The 16,798-nt window shown below is 30.7% G+C and overlaps 1 protein-coding gene across 3 annotated transcripts; it reads right to left on the bottom strand.

The window, feature by feature from the left end:
- Positions 1–9,783: 9,783 nt before the first annotated feature.
- LOC105322760 (uridine diphosphate glucose pyrophosphatase NUDT14) lies at positions 9,784–16,794 on the bottom strand. 3 transcript variants are annotated; one of them, XM_066088926.1, is made up of 6 exons: positions 16,627–16,788; positions 15,911–15,954; positions 15,033–15,076; positions 13,965–14,029; positions 13,495–13,708; positions 9,784–10,017 (listed from the first exon to the last, which is right to left on the bottom strand). In XM_066088926.1, the coding sequence occupies exons 3-6, from the start codon at positions 15,047–15,049 to the stop codon at positions 9,789–9,791; spliced, it is 525 nt and encodes a 174-aa protein (XP_065944998.1). In that variant the 5' UTR covers positions 15,050–15,076; positions 15,911–15,954; positions 16,627–16,788; the 3' UTR covers positions 9,784–9,788. The 3 variants fall into 3 exon arrangements, with proteins under 3 accessions (XP_065944998.1, XP_011419933.2, XP_011419932.2); XM_011421631.4 differs by lacking the exon at positions 15,033–15,076 and having other exon boundaries at positions 16,627–16,794; XM_011421630.4 differs by lacking the exon at positions 15,911–15,954 and having other exon boundaries at positions 16,627–16,790.
- Positions 16,795–16,798: the final 4 nt, after the last annotated feature.

Here is a 16,798-nt window from a genome sequence, read left to right on the forward strand (position 1 = left end):
ATATATATATATTGGCTTAAAACTTTTTTTTTTTTTTTTTTTTTTTTTACGTAATTACACTTTTTAATTCTAAATGTTTCTTTGATGTCATGTCAATTAATTCTTATTTTAAAAATCCATGGCCACTGTTATTGTGTCATTGGTTTTATGCATAGTTTACAATACCGGAAATCGATGACGCGTAATTAAGCGCCATTTTAACATTTAACCCTAAGAAGGTAAAAAAAAAACCTCAAAAACGTTGCATATAATATTTATTTTGTAAAAAAAAAATACAAAAGAAAAGAAAACTATAACATTGCACCCTATGATTGCATGAAAAAAAAGATGCGCAAAGTCAATGACATGCGCACTCAAACTGTACTCGGTCTCGTAAGCTTTTTAACTTAACAACAAAAAACAACATGCCCTTATACAAATTATAAATATATTGTAAAATATGCAAATCCAAAAGCATTGAGCTAAATTCTAAAACTACATCGCAAGATCAAGAAGAAATTGTATGAATTAAAGAGGAAATGAATTTAAATTGGTATGGGATATCCGTCCATATTAATGTGGATTAAAGTAAATACTAATTAGAATACTTTCATCGGTTTAGAACTTAAAAATTTTGCAATATCTAACATAAAAATAGCTTTTGAAAATATTTGGAGAAGTAAAAAATGTAAAACTTCCAGTGGGATTCGAACTCATCACCTACATAATCCTAGTAAACCCTCTAACCCACTGCGCTACACTGTTACATGTAAGTGACAATATCGGGAAAGAAACTGCTTATATAATTACGTTTCAGCTTATTGTTTATTTCGATAAACAGTACGTCACGACATGGAAGTGTCCAATACAACCTTAAAAAGAAAGGATAATACAAGGAACATTAGAAAAATATGTACTTGGTGAAAAAGAAGATTCGCCATCAACACAATATTTTGCGATAAAAAAGATGTAGAATCATAGGGTCGATTTGAACGTTTTATTTTATTTTATCACTGAGGCATTTCTGTAATCCAATTTTTGAAACAAAAACATTGATAACACGGATTATGGTTATGTCAAAAATATCAAAACAAGTAAACCTATAATTACAAAGTTCAATTTATACATCCTCTTTAATCCCTATTAATTACGATGTCTAGTTTGACCACGCTATAAAAGTTACCGATAAGTCCTTTTTCTCTTTGTGGCTTTGTGTTGTCCTTGCCGTTCGATTCATAGTCTTGAGACTACCCCAACAAGTTTCCAACGTCATTAATTAACTTTTTTGACATTCCTCTTCAGGCTCTTGCATTCTCATGCATATTCACAGTTTTGCTGATGTTTTCCCCAATGCAAAACGTAATGATATAACAGTTCCGTGAGACCCCGAAGCGTCATTTTTTGCGAGCTCGTCTTTCCTATTTTGGCCATAAATCATGCTCATTTGATTTACAGATCACTACATCAGTCCACAATTCGGCGCACGGAATATTAAAAGAATAATCAGTGTATGTCTTTCAATTTTATATTGATTCATTTTTTCAGTCGTTAATTTCAAGTAATTCTTAAATACAACATACTAATTGTTTAACTTCTTTATAAATCTAATTGACGAGATTGTTCAAAATGTTCGTTTTAATATTAGAATAATTTAAACGCTATGGCTTAAAGATACTTTCCCGTTTTTATTCGCAGAATTTGTAATAGCGGTAATAAATTTGATACATCCTGTTAATACTGCATATATTTAATATATTACGAAAAAAATTTATAATCATACGGAAATTTAAGGTAATCGAGTTTGCATATATTGTTATAAGAATTGCAACATTGTTAAATTTTCATTGTGTAGTGTTATATCCATACCAAAAACGGTTGCATATTCATTCTTCATCTGTTTCGTGTCCTGTTACTTGAGAATATAATGTGACGATAAACCTATGTTTTCTTTCCGTCTTTTCTAATTCAAAAAAATCAACAAAACAGTGTGTTTCAGATTTCAAAGCAGTATTTAATTCATCAATTACTTCAGGTTTGAAATGATATTACGCCAAATATTCTTTCTTTTTTTTATCAAATGCAAAAGTTTGACAATTTATTTGGACTAAAATCAAATCTTTAATTGAAACCCTATTTCTGTTCTTCTTTTCGATATATATATATATATATATATATATATATATATATATATATATATATATATATATATATATATATATATATATATATATATATATATATATATATATACACACACATTTTTGTTTTAAACTGAAACGTCGTGTGATGATATCGTGTAAAACGCTGATATTTTCTATGATGCCGGTATATGTGGCTTGTTATATACCGTTTTGTATTGTACTACATATATATATATATGTATATAGTATGGTCTTGTTTGTTACAACAATGAGATTTTCATTTCTAGTATACTAGTATTGTACATGTTTTATTTAATATTGTTCTATTCTGTATTAATATGAATAGTAATGCTGTGTAATAAACATTAAACATGGTTTGTTAAATACACTGTGTTCTTTTTTACCATGTTGTGTCAAAAACAGCAAGACTTTTACATTATATTTGATATTTTTCATGAGATTTAATATTGAATACATGTATGCTGTTTGGTTTATTTTCAATCATAAGCAGTGTTCCTTGCTTATATACATGATGATGTCTGTCAAGCAATGATATTTTTATCATTTGTCATATGGTAAATATTTTTTATGTATTAGGCTTTGTTGTTGTATAGATATATCTATTATAATCTTATCGTTTATTCGTATTAGCTTTCTCAATCTCAGATTGACAAAACCAGTGTGCTTATATTTCAAGGTATGTTTATATCAGTTCTATCTAAGGAATAAAGATTCATTCTTTATGTGGCGATCAGATCTATCAAAAAGCCTTTCAGATTTTATTGGATTTTATAGGATTTGATCACGCCTCAACCGTAATGATAACCTATAATTCCAAAGAATGATTCCTTATTTATAGAATAAAACTATTTATATAAATTTCAGCAATTGTGTGATTACATATTAAATTATTGAAATTTTAACGTTGTTTTGTTATGTATAATTATGCAAACCTCGTTTGCGTCCCAACTGCGTCATTGATATGACGTATTAAACTAAATTAAACTAAATTACAAGTTTGATTCGTAGTTTTATCATAAACAAAGACACTGGAAAATGTAAATATCTTGTTATATTTCAAACCTCTAATAACCTTAAAGTTATGTTGACTATAGAGACCAACAGGATTATGTTTATTTCTTACATAGTCTTGGGACCTTTACTTGTCTTTGGTTGTTATACTTCTGGTTTGTTCATACATGTATAACTACGATGTTATTACTCAGTAATTGCAGCATACCATCATTTAAATGGATTATTTAGGCAAAATTATAATCTTATTTTTCAAACAATTTACACTATGCCCAATCATTCTAACCAAATCCTTTCTAATTGATTTTGCATAAATTATATTCTGATATTTTGTTCGTACGTATAACTTGTGAATAGCATACAAACATGCATGAACACAATTGAAACTGAGATGAACACGCACCCGTATTTGATATGTCGCTGTGAAGTATCACATACGGGAGATTTAGACTGCCATTTACTTGTACATACATAAAAAATCTATGAATTGATACATTGTGATTTTTGACAATGTTCAGTGCCTTCTCCGTCGTGTGTTTAAAGAGATCTACATGTACTTTGTTGCAAAACTGGGAATTTGTGATTGGCCATGAACATTCATTAGAAATAAACTTTCGTAAGATATGCCCTCCTAACTAACCGTAATTGTCGGTTTTAAAAAAAGCACCTCTGTATCACGTAAATAAATACAGTCAAAAATAGCGGAATTAAGTTGCATTATTGATTTTACACATGTGTGCCGCAATCAACACTACTATGATATAGAGTTGATCCATTGGTTTGTTAGGATCTATTACCAATATACCAAGCTGTCCACACACACAAAAACATTAAGGTGTTATGAATGACCTAATAGTGCATCTCATTGCATTGAATTCATATTGCTGATTCATGGTGACAATATCCTTATCTAATTAATTATTTTTAATTTTGAAGAATTATGTCAAGATTTTTCTACATTGATAGTTTTTATATAGGTTCAGAATGTTTTATTTTACAACAGAATGGGGAAAAACCTACAATATATCAATTTCCCGTTTCTTTCAAAAACTTTAAAACATTTTTTCAGTTAATTAACTTCGAATCTATTGTGATCCTATTTTGGTGTCTGTATCGGATTACCTCTCTCAAAAATTGATAAATTACTTTGCTTTACCTCACAGAATTTCCTAACACCTTTGCTTTTGTGTTCGGTAAGCAGTTTGACACGTATTTTATAAGCCAATTCTCTCCTCCCAGATCAGACTGAGATAGGACGAGGCCCGATAGTAACACACCCGCTCATCTGACATTTTGAAAGACAATTGTCGGGATCGGGTTTCACCTCTATCTGTTAAACCGGTCTCCGAATGAAAAATGTATTAAAATTATGGCAATATATCCCGGATTGGGGGATTGATAAATTGAAATTTTTAGAGAAAATCTCAATACCTGGGCCTATCGAGTTACCTTATCGTATCGCATCGTGGCTTAAATCGGCCATTTTGTTTTTATTACGCCGTGAAATATGGTCGATATCTAAGCGACAAATTATTTTTCAAATCTAAAATTGTTTTTCCTGGATGAAATCTGGAGATGTTTATGAGGAAATAATGAAACGGGTACACAAGACCAAAACGAATCTTCTCGCCATAAATGAGATTTAGAGAGATAAGTGAGGTCATCCATCATATATGCAAATAGTAATCAAGCTATAAATACTCCTTAATTTTCATGAAGAACATACGCAAGGCAACTTACTGAATTTCAAAAATGCAATAATACATGTTTCCGGGGTAAAAATGTGATGTGTCGTTGAACTTTTTTGTTTACAACTAGAGAGATAATAATGAGGATAAGATTTGTTGTTTTTTTTTGGGGGGGGGGGTCTTTTTAAAAAAATATTTTTTAGAATGACTTTAGATGTAAAGTAATTTAGTAATCCAATGAATATGACTTTTCTATATGACAAGTGGCATTGAATAATTTGGAATAGTATTGTAAATGTACATAAATTAGCGCGAATAGAACTGAGTAGGTATATATTAATCGGTGCATTCGACGCCGATCTTTAATATCGATTAGTTCAATCATATTCAAGAAACATTGAGCTGACCATCAAACATATCAAAGTGAAAAAAATATCAAGTAAAATTGTTTTTCTACATCTGTCGCAGAATTAAGTCGGTATGGTGTGAGTTAGAAACATCCGACGAATATTATAGATTGATGACAAGACTTTTCTTAATTTATTAATTGTCTTTAATTACGAAAGTATGGGTGTACATTACATGTACATCACAATTCATTTTCGAAATGCTGTCTATGAACAAATCCAGACTTTACAACACATCACATTAAAGAGTTGTGTAATTTGAGCAACACCTTAATTTATTAATGTTCAAAATTAAGATCAAAATATTACATTATTATACATTCTCTCTCTCTCTCTCTCTCTCTCCTCTCTCTCTCTCTCTCTCTCTCTCTCTCTCTCTCTCTCTCTCTCTCTCTCCATAACTTATTCATGTATGTAAGTTAAACCCAAGAATCGTATCTTTCTTGGTAATAAACAATACAATATAACGTCTACTCTATATAGATATGTTGAACGCTCACCTTTCAGCAAAAATTGTTTTATCATTTTAAAAGCCTTAAGCATAGCTCAGCGCTTTATAGTTAGACTTCTACTTCCGGTGCATCGAATAACCGCCCCTATAAGCAGAAGTTTACACCATTTAAACTGGTTAGGAAATCAGTTTCAGGTGTTTATGCACATAACTGCACGGGCTTTTGTAAATCTCATGTACGGGCTAATGTGAATTTAATGTACGGGGATTACATACATCATTGGAGGGGCTGCCACGCAGTGATGAGGAAATATAGTGCGTATGCAGAAGCTGAAAAGTTATATATACATGTACATATATCTGTTATATACATATAGAAGCTGGGTTTGCGCTTTTCAGTACTATCAGTACTTTGATTTTTTTATCTGCGTCAAATATAATTGAATATTGTCAAATATAATTGAATATTGCCGATGAGCATCGGAACAGTAACACACATTGAAAAAAGTATTGACTTGATTCTAAACGAATATCTATGAAACACTTAATTTTTTGTAGTTTTATTACGGGCCGCCGGAAGGCGGTCCGTTATTTGATACACATTTAAATATTGTTACTGCGTTTCTGCGGGATAGTTCTTTTTTAATAGAATTAATACTATGCTTATTTTTATGAATTAAACGTAAATTTGCATGTAGAAATATGTTTTATGCCTTTTAGAAAATATCACATATTTTTTGTTTTACTCGTAAATGAAAAGTATGTCATACTTAGTAGATTGTCGTATTTGGCGCGTTTTTATCGAGACTTTAATCTATTCGGAAAATTTCGGAGTTCTTCATTCTTTTCAAAACAATGCATCAGGATCGGTATGCGGGACATACTAAAGACCTGAAATACGAAAGACCTGAATGTCATTAAATTTTATATAAATGATACATTTGAATTTCTAAGTGCCGTGTCAAATAAAATGACTATATAATGCATTAAGTTTTCATTCAATACAATGAAACAAAAAAAAATGGTTTGAAATACATAATCTCCAAGAGAAAAATGATAAGTTGAACTTTTTATTAGAGTAATGTAAAAATGAATGTGTTCTCCATTACTTCATACTATGGCAATGATCATACAATTTCCGTTAGAAATGCTTACAGTAACGAAATCGATTCTTTATGATAATAGTAAAATGTTAAACTTCAAAGCAAGTTGCTGAAAGTATATTAAAATTTACCATACAAATTAGTACAACCAACTCTTATTTTCTTCTTTGTGGTGTGTTTTTATGTAAACAACCAATGATTTATACAACAATTATATTTTTTGCGGCCCATTTGACGCTTGCGTCAATATGATATCTTGTTCCATTTAAGTTACATTAAATTTTATAAATTTCAATTTTCGATAAATGGCAGGGTTATTCGTATCGAGCAAATCCGACGACCGAACTTTTATCGTTTCCCATTAATAGGGAGTAAAGCGCAGTACATGTAGTCTATGAGCAGCTGATGAGACGGTAGCAGAATAATCAAGATTATGTCAACAAAGAACCTATTGCATTTATTTAAATGTTAAATTCAATGTATTCGAAAAAAAAAATTAAAATTATCTATTTCAAACATTAATATTATGATTTGTATACAACTTCGTTGGTCATCCGAGGGACTCAGGTGAGCTAAAAATCGATATGATTTTTAATTTTTTTATTCATGAGGAAAACGAAGAGGAAAACGAGCTATAATTATTAATCATAATGATGATATCATCTTACATCATTTGCATTTTTATTGTACAATTAAAAATCCAAACCTGCAAAATTAATGTGGAATACGATTGAAAACTTGCAATGCACAAGTATTGATTAAAGGTGTACCCGTCTTTCGTGCACAATCAATATAATTTTATCATTAAGACCCATTTTACAAAATAAGGTTATTCTTTAATTTTTATTGCCATTAATGATAGTTTAATGTTAATTTGTTTTTTCCGAATTTAAAATTTTCGTCGGGTTTTTTTTTTAAAACTTGTAAAACCTGTGATACAAAATCCTCTTACTTTATTATTTATTTCGAATGTAATTCACAGAAAAACACAATTTTTTTTACACAAATTTCTGCAAAATTAAATTAACGGAAAGCTCTTGGGAGATTCAAAAGATGCTTTTATTACCCTATTGAATTGACCTATCGTAGAATCTTGAGGTTATAGCAGACGACATTTGGTAAACCGCGTTTTCTGAAATGGGGGTCAACTTTATAAATGTTTAGAGGTCGTCCCATCTGCTCGAAGTCGTCACTATGACGCAATGAATATTCTATCACATAATACCGTGTACGATTACAAGATTAGGAATGGATGACTGCGAGAAACCCAGTCAAAACACCAGCAGTGAGAAGCGATATTTAAAAGAAGCTTCTACAGATCGGTTCATTAAGATGAAAATTAATATTAACGGATTTCCTCTCTCATTTAAGAAATCTTTTCATTAGAAATGATTATGGCATAATTCACATGTTATCTGTGAAACCAGTAACACATGTTCACCGAAAAGGATATAATCGACAGAAAGAAATTACTACGATTCGGTAACCTCAGTACGAGCAGAAAACAACTCCCAAAAATGACATAAGGAGGGAGCCAGCTCATATCAGAGCTTTCTCAATTAAAGATTGACAAGTGCAGGGTATCCATATAGAAAATGTTTGTTTTGTGTTCATTTTCATCCTTGCCTTAAGGTACAACAGTCTCTCTCTCTCATAGTCTCTCCCTTTCGCGTCAGCAGAATATATATATATATTTCAAACGGTGACGATGAAAGTTATATTTAATTAAGAAGACTGGATGACTGTGACCATTTTAGACTAAATCAGTTTCCTTTATATGAAGAGCTCTTTATAAAGGTGCAGGAAAATAGTTAAATTTTTGAATCTGTAATATTTAGATTTTTCTATAAGAATAAATAGGTTATAGCCAAAATTATCAAATTTTAAGTTTTAAGGCAGCTCTGATATGTAATTTGTTGACCACTTGACCTTCTTAATTAAGTTTCTATAATGAATAATGTTTACGTTGTTAAAGAATGCATGTATTATACTTTTGACTGATCGAAACTTTTAGCTAAATGAAACACAGAATGCACGGACTGTCGTCAACCATTGGAATGAATTTATGCCAGCCTGTTTTTATGTGGAAGAATGGTCTTTTTGTTCTGTGCAACTTTACATACTTATCGACAATATTTACATTTAGTGTATATTTCCCCTTATGTTTGCATTGGAAATCTGGACGTTCAATTTCCTGTGAATACACCTTCTTTTTCATGGCGCAAGAGCACAAATATAAACGTCATCACACGTTCTGAATACATTTATTATTGTAAGGTTAAATGAAACGTTCAAATTTACATCTGTTGGCATATTTGATGTGTACTTATGAAAAATAATCATTGAATCATATCCACTTGTTGATAAAAAAAAGAAGAAGACTTTTCTCTACAAAGTTTCTAAATACATGTAACATCAAACTAAATAACATCTTAATGTGGCTGTTCCATGTACGTTTCATATCCCTGACTGAGAGCGTAATACATGTATATAAACTTCAGGCTTTAGAGCGACGATACACAAATATTTCATACAAATAAACATCAATATGATTATAAATGTAAGCTAACGCGCGGTATTCAATTTGTCTGCACAGCCTTGGTGTGTCATAGGCAAAAATAAGCATCCAATGCCTAAATGACAATAATGTAGGTATATTTTACTCACTTCATATCAATGATTTAAAAGAGACAGAGAGGAATGTGTAAATATTAAAGCAGAAAAATTCATTCTTTGGTAGTTCTCTGCATCGCGCGCTACCTTCATACCCGCATGAACCATAAATAGAAAGCGTTTGATTGCGTTAAGGAGGAAGGGGAGGTAAAAACGTCAACATGAGCATTGTCATTTTTTTGTAACCAATACCGTTAAAGTCAGCAGCTTCTGGATATTTTTAATGTTTAAATCATAATACTTTTTCGTTTTAATTAATTGTTGTTGTTCCCCATCGTTTCTGAGATAATGTACAAACAAAAGGAACAAATATCTTACGATTTCGTTTTATTTTGAAAATACCATAAAACAGCAAACATCATTCCAATTGGTCTGTTAATGTTCTCGTCCATGACAAAGGTCATGACCTCTGATTTTGGGATTTCAATCACGTCAATCATCTCTCCTTCCTCCACGACACCCCCGCCCTTTCCAGTCCGCATTTCCTCTGTTACCTCAGCATAGAATAAATACTGCTTTGATCCGGTGGTCCCAACGCCAGACCTTTAGAAATAAAAAAAAAATGTCAGGGTTTGTAAAATATTAAAATATATTTAATCTGAACAAAAAAGAAAGTCTTCATTACATCAATTCATTGTTATTACGTATTGACCATAAGTCGATTTAGCTCAGATGGACATAGAGACATATTTATATAGGTGTATCTATCAACTTCACTAAAATAAAAAAAAAATTCTAATTTAATCAAATTTCTGGATTTCAACAAATTTACTGTCCTTTGTAAGACATTCCCCCTTTCCCTTGGAATAAGTTAAGGATAGATAACTCTGAGATGGAACTTTTGCAAAACTATGGACGAATATAATATAATTATTTTTACAGTCAATAAAAAAAATTTATAAAATATATTAAAATCACTAATTTTTATAAAATCAATAGTAACTTTTAACAAGTGACTAATGTACAATACGAGGAAAAAAAGAAATACGACATTAGATCATACTTTGTGATTTTTCCAAACTACAGTTTGCTCAACATAAATTTTATGTGCCCACATGGTATTAAAAGTCAATTACCACTTTTGGAAGTTATCTAGTTGTTTCAGTTAAATATTTCTAAATATCATTTTTAAAATATTGCATTGCATTTCAACTGGGTTTAACTTAATTGTGATTTAAAAAAAAAATAGTTTCAACCAATTTGAATAATATACTGCATGTCCAGGGGTACCTGGAAAAGGGGGGGGGGGGTAAGGAAGAAAAAATAAAAAGATCTAAAATTCATTTTAAATAGTTAAAATAAGTCATTAACAGCCCCCTTATGAAGAAAAACCTCCATCAGACACCCAAACCCTGCCCCAGGGGAAAAAATTATGGGATCCAAAAACCAAGTACTTTTATAAAAATTAATTCATAAATGTATATATGGTTGTCAGATTTTGTATGAACAGAATAATGTCTGCTACTACAAAGCAGTTTTGACAGATAGCTCTTTAATTCGTTAAAAAGGAAAATTTATTGGGGTTTTTCCTATATGCCACCAAGTTGACATGTTCAAAGATGTGAACAATCAATTGTACTGAAACTCACTGATATCAATTTTCAGACAGAAATGACACGAGTTTTAATTGAATCCTGAGAAATAAGTCACATTTTTGTTCCCAACAGAGAGAAGACTCATATAGAAAAGAAAATAATCTTTTTTTTATTCAAACTTGTGTATATAGATCTTCTGTATACAGAATTTCTTTCTGTAATGAAAAAAAAAATAACAAAAAATTAATTTTTGAGATGAACAGTATGTCACCATGAATTTAATTTCAGAGATGAAACCGGAAGTACCCCATTTTCATCAAATTTTTAATTACATTAAAATTAGCATAACTTTATGCTCAACTTATAAATATTACAATCTGCAAATGAATATATAATTAGAAATTTCCATTTTATCGTATGAAATCTATATCCCGCACGTCTATAAAAAGTGTCCTAGAGCTGACGAAGGATTTATACATGTTATATTTTTCTCACCATTCATAAATATCCTGAATGCCGAGGGTCGCATAATTTTGGATCTGTCAAATGATTGTCTGATATGAGTTGCAGTGGCGTAATCTGTATTCAAAGAAATGACCTACCCTATGGCTTTCTTTCATTCTGCACACAAATCCTTACAGAACTCTATTTCATGTTAATATCCGACATTCTAAACTTCAGGATTTTAGCGCTGTACAAGTAGACATGGATATTGAATCCAGACATTGTGTGTTGTGGCAGACATTTTAGATTTTATTGTTGTTATTCTATTTCAGTACATGTATTTTGAATGCTGAGTAAGGTTAATGAACTGTATATTACTTTTTTTAGCGCTATAATTTTAAAATACATGCATATTTATTCAGAATCCTACACAAGAAACTAGATATTTTCTTTATAAGAGTATCGTATTAATACCATTTTATCACTCATATGTATATTTCTACAATGAAAATCAACACATACTGTTAATTTAGAAGGCTAAATACAACAAGTCAATATTGAGAGAGAGAGAGAGAGAGAGAGAGAGAGAGAGAGAGTTAAAAAGTTACTTGAAATAACTTCTTTGATTAAGCATATACATAAACAATACAAAATATAAAAAGGATATATCTGCATTGTGCTATCTTATATATCGCTTTATACAAAGTGTTAAGATAATCTCATCTGTAGACACAAATAATTTCTTTGATTAAGCATATATATATAAATAAAACAATACAAAATATTAAAAGGGTCCCTGTATTAATTGTGCTATTTATATAATAGTGTTGTGTTGTGCATGTACTATGCCTAAATAGTAGTCAGGGTTTGATACATAGTGCATGAGCCGAAGGCGAGTGCTCTATGTATCAAACCCTGACTACTATTTAGGCATAGTACATGCACAACACAACACTATTGTTATTATTATGCCGACTGTTAAATATACTGACATGCTTTGCTATAAGTACTTATGTAGCTGTGACGTTCGGGTGTTGACAAGACCCTAAAAATAATTACCGGAAAAGCAAGTGTTTGGTTTTTTTTCTTCAAATTAATCAATTGATTTGATTGTTTATTTAATCAACAAGTTGTTGTACAAAAAAAGGTCAACAAAGGTTTATGTTCTTTTCAAGAAATGAGAGACGTTTGGCCTTGCCGAGAAAACTCGAAATGTTTAGCAGACGAAATCTCATTGAATTTTTTTCTTGTACATTCTTTATAGAGCGTCATTTAAAAAAGCGTTTTTGTGATTCTCGTGTAGAATTTCTTTGAAAAATGTTCAATTAATTTGTTCAAAAGTTTATAAGAAACTTTAACTTTAAAATTACCGTCAATAATGAATTGTTATTGGAAAAATGAATAATTTTAATTGCTTGATGTCAGTCGTATATATCTACGTTTTATATATATAAAAACGGATAGTTTTAATTACGGCTAATTTAGCGTAGCGGTAACGCGTTGGGCTTCAAGCTTGAATGATTTTAGAGTCGTGAGTTCGAATCCCGCTAACGGCGCTTGAAAGATTTTCGTTGAAAATATTTGCCGTGCTCTATTTCGGCATAGTATGCTTACGCTGTATAAATCCTTTAATACTATGCGAAAATAGATGAGTATTGAATATATACCCGGTAGTGACAAACTGACAGAAGGCATAATAATTTTATATATCGCTTTATACAATGTGTGAAGATAACCTTTAAGAGAGAACCCATGCGCGGATCTAGAGGGGGGGTCGGGGGGGTCCCGACCCCCCCTGGAAAATGAAAATTTATTAAATTTACATAGTAAAATTATCGCGAAAATATGCCTCGGACCCCCCCTGGCAAACACAATTATCCTTCGGACCCCCCCTGGAAAAATTTTCTGGATCCGCGCATGGAACCTGTGGACATATACCACAAATACAAACTACATGTACTCTCATGTGCTTTTGTCAGATTCAAGTTAATAAAAAATGCAGGAATTTTTTATCATAAATCTATTTCAGCCAATCACCTACCTGTATGAGGTCACATGTTCGATAGACTCCATTGGAACATCAAAGCCACATTCCTCATGGATTTCCATTTTGGCAATTTCTGTTGGACTGACATCTTTGTCGATCAGTCCAGCACAAAGCTCATACGTAATTCCCAGTGACCCAGGGAATTTATCTGTGTCAATTATTACTTCATCATTCTTCTGTTCAGTTTTGCTGTTATTCAAATAAATAGCTGGAAAAAAAATTAAAGGCAAATCAAGATGACTGAATAGCAGTAGTCATGCAACTACTTCATAATAAGAAATGATGATTGCTCTTAGTTCTTGATTACATTTATTACAAAAACATGCCTTTCGTTAATTCCAAATGACCTACCGGTATTTAACAGCTAGTACATGTATTTTGTTTATGCACAGACTACTTACATGGATATATAAGTTTTGCCTGTTTGCTTCAAAGGAAAATAAAAGATATTGCAATATATTTACCTGGTCTAAACTGCCTCACAAATATAAAAGAGTCCGTAGATTTGTTGAGCAGAAGAACAGCAACACTGTAAAAATTTGAATAGTACACAAATACATGTATATGTTAAAATGGGCAAGAAAAATTAATGCATTAAAAAATCTGTCAAAAGGAGTTTGATTTTCTGAAATTTAATTAACACTGGTTAAAAAATTATAAGTACCGGTATATAATGTTAATCTAAAAAGATAGTGAGCAAAGGCCAACTACATGTATATATTAAGTGTTTGCTATAGATGATGATTTCTACACCTATAATAACAAGGTCTCAAAGTAGAAACTTTTAAAATAAGAACTTATAGTTGGGAATTTAGGCTGAAAGATGAGAGTTTATTAACAGAATCATTTTTACAAGAACTTGGACCTATGGTAGGACACAACTATCTATTTCTTGAATCAAAACAAGTTGAAAATGACGCTGGTTTCGAGTGGAATATGCATAGATTGCTAATCTTAGCTCAAAAGTCGGACAAATATTGTTGATCTCAAAGAGCCATAGCTGACTATATTATCCAACAATGAAATAAACCGGCCTACATCACATCATTTTTGACACAACTACCCAGAGTCCAAGCCCTTATTAAAATGGTTCTGTAGGGGTTCCTTGTATAAATTCAAACAATAATAAAAATTTGAATATACTAATAGTCTTAAATGTTATCATGCAGTTAATTAATTACAAAGTATCTCAAAAGTTAACAGCCTTCTACCCAGTGAATTTTATTTATCTAGAATCTAGATCATCTAGATTTATTATAATATGTTTCAAATTTTACATTAAAAGGTTACATGTACTGGTATACCATATGTCTTGAATCGTTTCCAGGGACTATCAGATCAATATTAATTATAATGTAAAGTTTAATTTTACGTCGTACTTGAATATATAGAACATGGACCAAAGAAGGATAACTCTACTGAGTGACGAGGATTGAGTGATCCAGCAAAGTGTGTCAGATTGTTAGAATTTATAGAATTATGCACTGTATTTTATAAATCTAAGAAAATATTTGTTTCACATGTAAACATACCTATTATGTACTTGCATTGCATCCCATATTTTCCCTGAGCCATTCTGAAGAAATAATCATTTGATTTTTGTTACATATTTTAATTAGAAATGTTTAATTATTTTTTTTTCCCGTATATAATTTCTGTGTGTTTGCTTACCTGGTAATTTTTATGGTGGAAGTACATGTAACAAGTTTATACTGAAATATTAATAAATAGAAAAAACTCAAATGACATTCTTTGCAATGAATGTGAATGAATCTAAAAACTTTTTTGGATTTGAATTATTAAAGAATGCAGATTTTCAAAATATTTTTTCATTTAAATTCATATTTTAACAAAAGTCCTGTTAAAATTTAAATTGTACCCATTCTGATGCTAATTGCCATAACTAAATCAATTGAAAGTAATTAATTACCATAGCATAAATTCAGGTGTATATAGTACCCACTAAAGTATCATATATATAAAAGTTGGGTAAAATATCATTGAATATATACTGCTGTCCATATGTATAATCTGCACCAGAAAATGTCACCATACTGGTTAATTATTTTTAGTGTACATGTACAGTTGTAACATAATTTTAAAAAACAATCCTGCATGGGTTCAGTTTGAGTGTGTTGATGCAATTGCAATATTAAAGTACCTTTCAACAAAAATGACCTATTAATAATCAAAATAACAGAAAATTAACACCCAGTGAAAAAGCTCATGTTAGTTATTATACATGTATATATGTTTGAATTCTTTTTCTCACTGATTGATTTTAAGCATCATTATGCAAAATCAAAATCCCAATTAAGCCAGAGGAAAATGAGTGGACATCATCGCTCTGCCAGCTAGCTAGTACATGCCATGAGCATTCTCATTGGGTGTGAAATCCTCTGTTACTTACTCATCATGTTCAGATATCAGGTCCCAACACTTATCTTCTTTATTCTACAGTATAAAGACAACAGTCTCTTAAATTAGTTGGCCAGAATTAATTCCCAAAAAACTCTACATGAACAACATATATTTGCTATCTTGCTCATGCAGCCAAATTATTTACTAGTAAGTTATATGGTAATGTATGCTATCGATTTCTTCTTCATTCGGCAGTCGGCACACAATGTTGACCATAAGTACATGTATAAGTAAAACTGTATTTAATAGGATATAACTATTGTGTACACGCTACATCATAAAAAAAAATAAGAAATGATAATCGAAAGTTGTACATGTACGTATGTTACCATCTTTGAAATTCAAGGATTTAAGGTTGAATGGGCTACACCAAAATGTAAATTGATAAAAGTTAAATTTCTGCAAATTGATTTGATTGGTCGAGACACTAGATACATCTACATCATGTACATGCATGGATGCTCTATAAACTTGATTAATTTCAAGTGAAGAATTTTTTTAATTTTTCTATGAAAATGATAATAATTTAAAAACTGTTATCATTGCTAAGAAGCCACTTCAGTGTTGATAACAAATACATGTACATCATATTAATACATTTAAAATCAACATGTCCAAAATTCTGTTGTTCATATTATAAAACTCTTATCAACAATTATGATGTGATACTATATCTTAAACTATTATAAATCAATTAAAATATACCTGTTTATATTTCAAACGCATGGGTGTTATGTATCTTGATTTTGTACATTCTTCAACAGTAACATCTGATATATTTTCCATGGCTTGGTCTGTTACAGCTAAGTTTCGTTTAGAACAGTTTTGCTTTCGTTTTTTTATTATTTGATCGGGATCGGTCTTCATCGAATCAGAG

This window comes from Magallana gigas, chromosome 6, assembly GCF_963853765.1.
Source record: "Magallana gigas chromosome 6, xbMagGiga1.1, whole genome shotgun sequence".
In the NCBI taxonomy this organism is placed as follows: domain Eukaryota; kingdom Metazoa; phylum Mollusca; class Bivalvia; order Ostreida; family Ostreidae; genus Magallana; species Magallana gigas.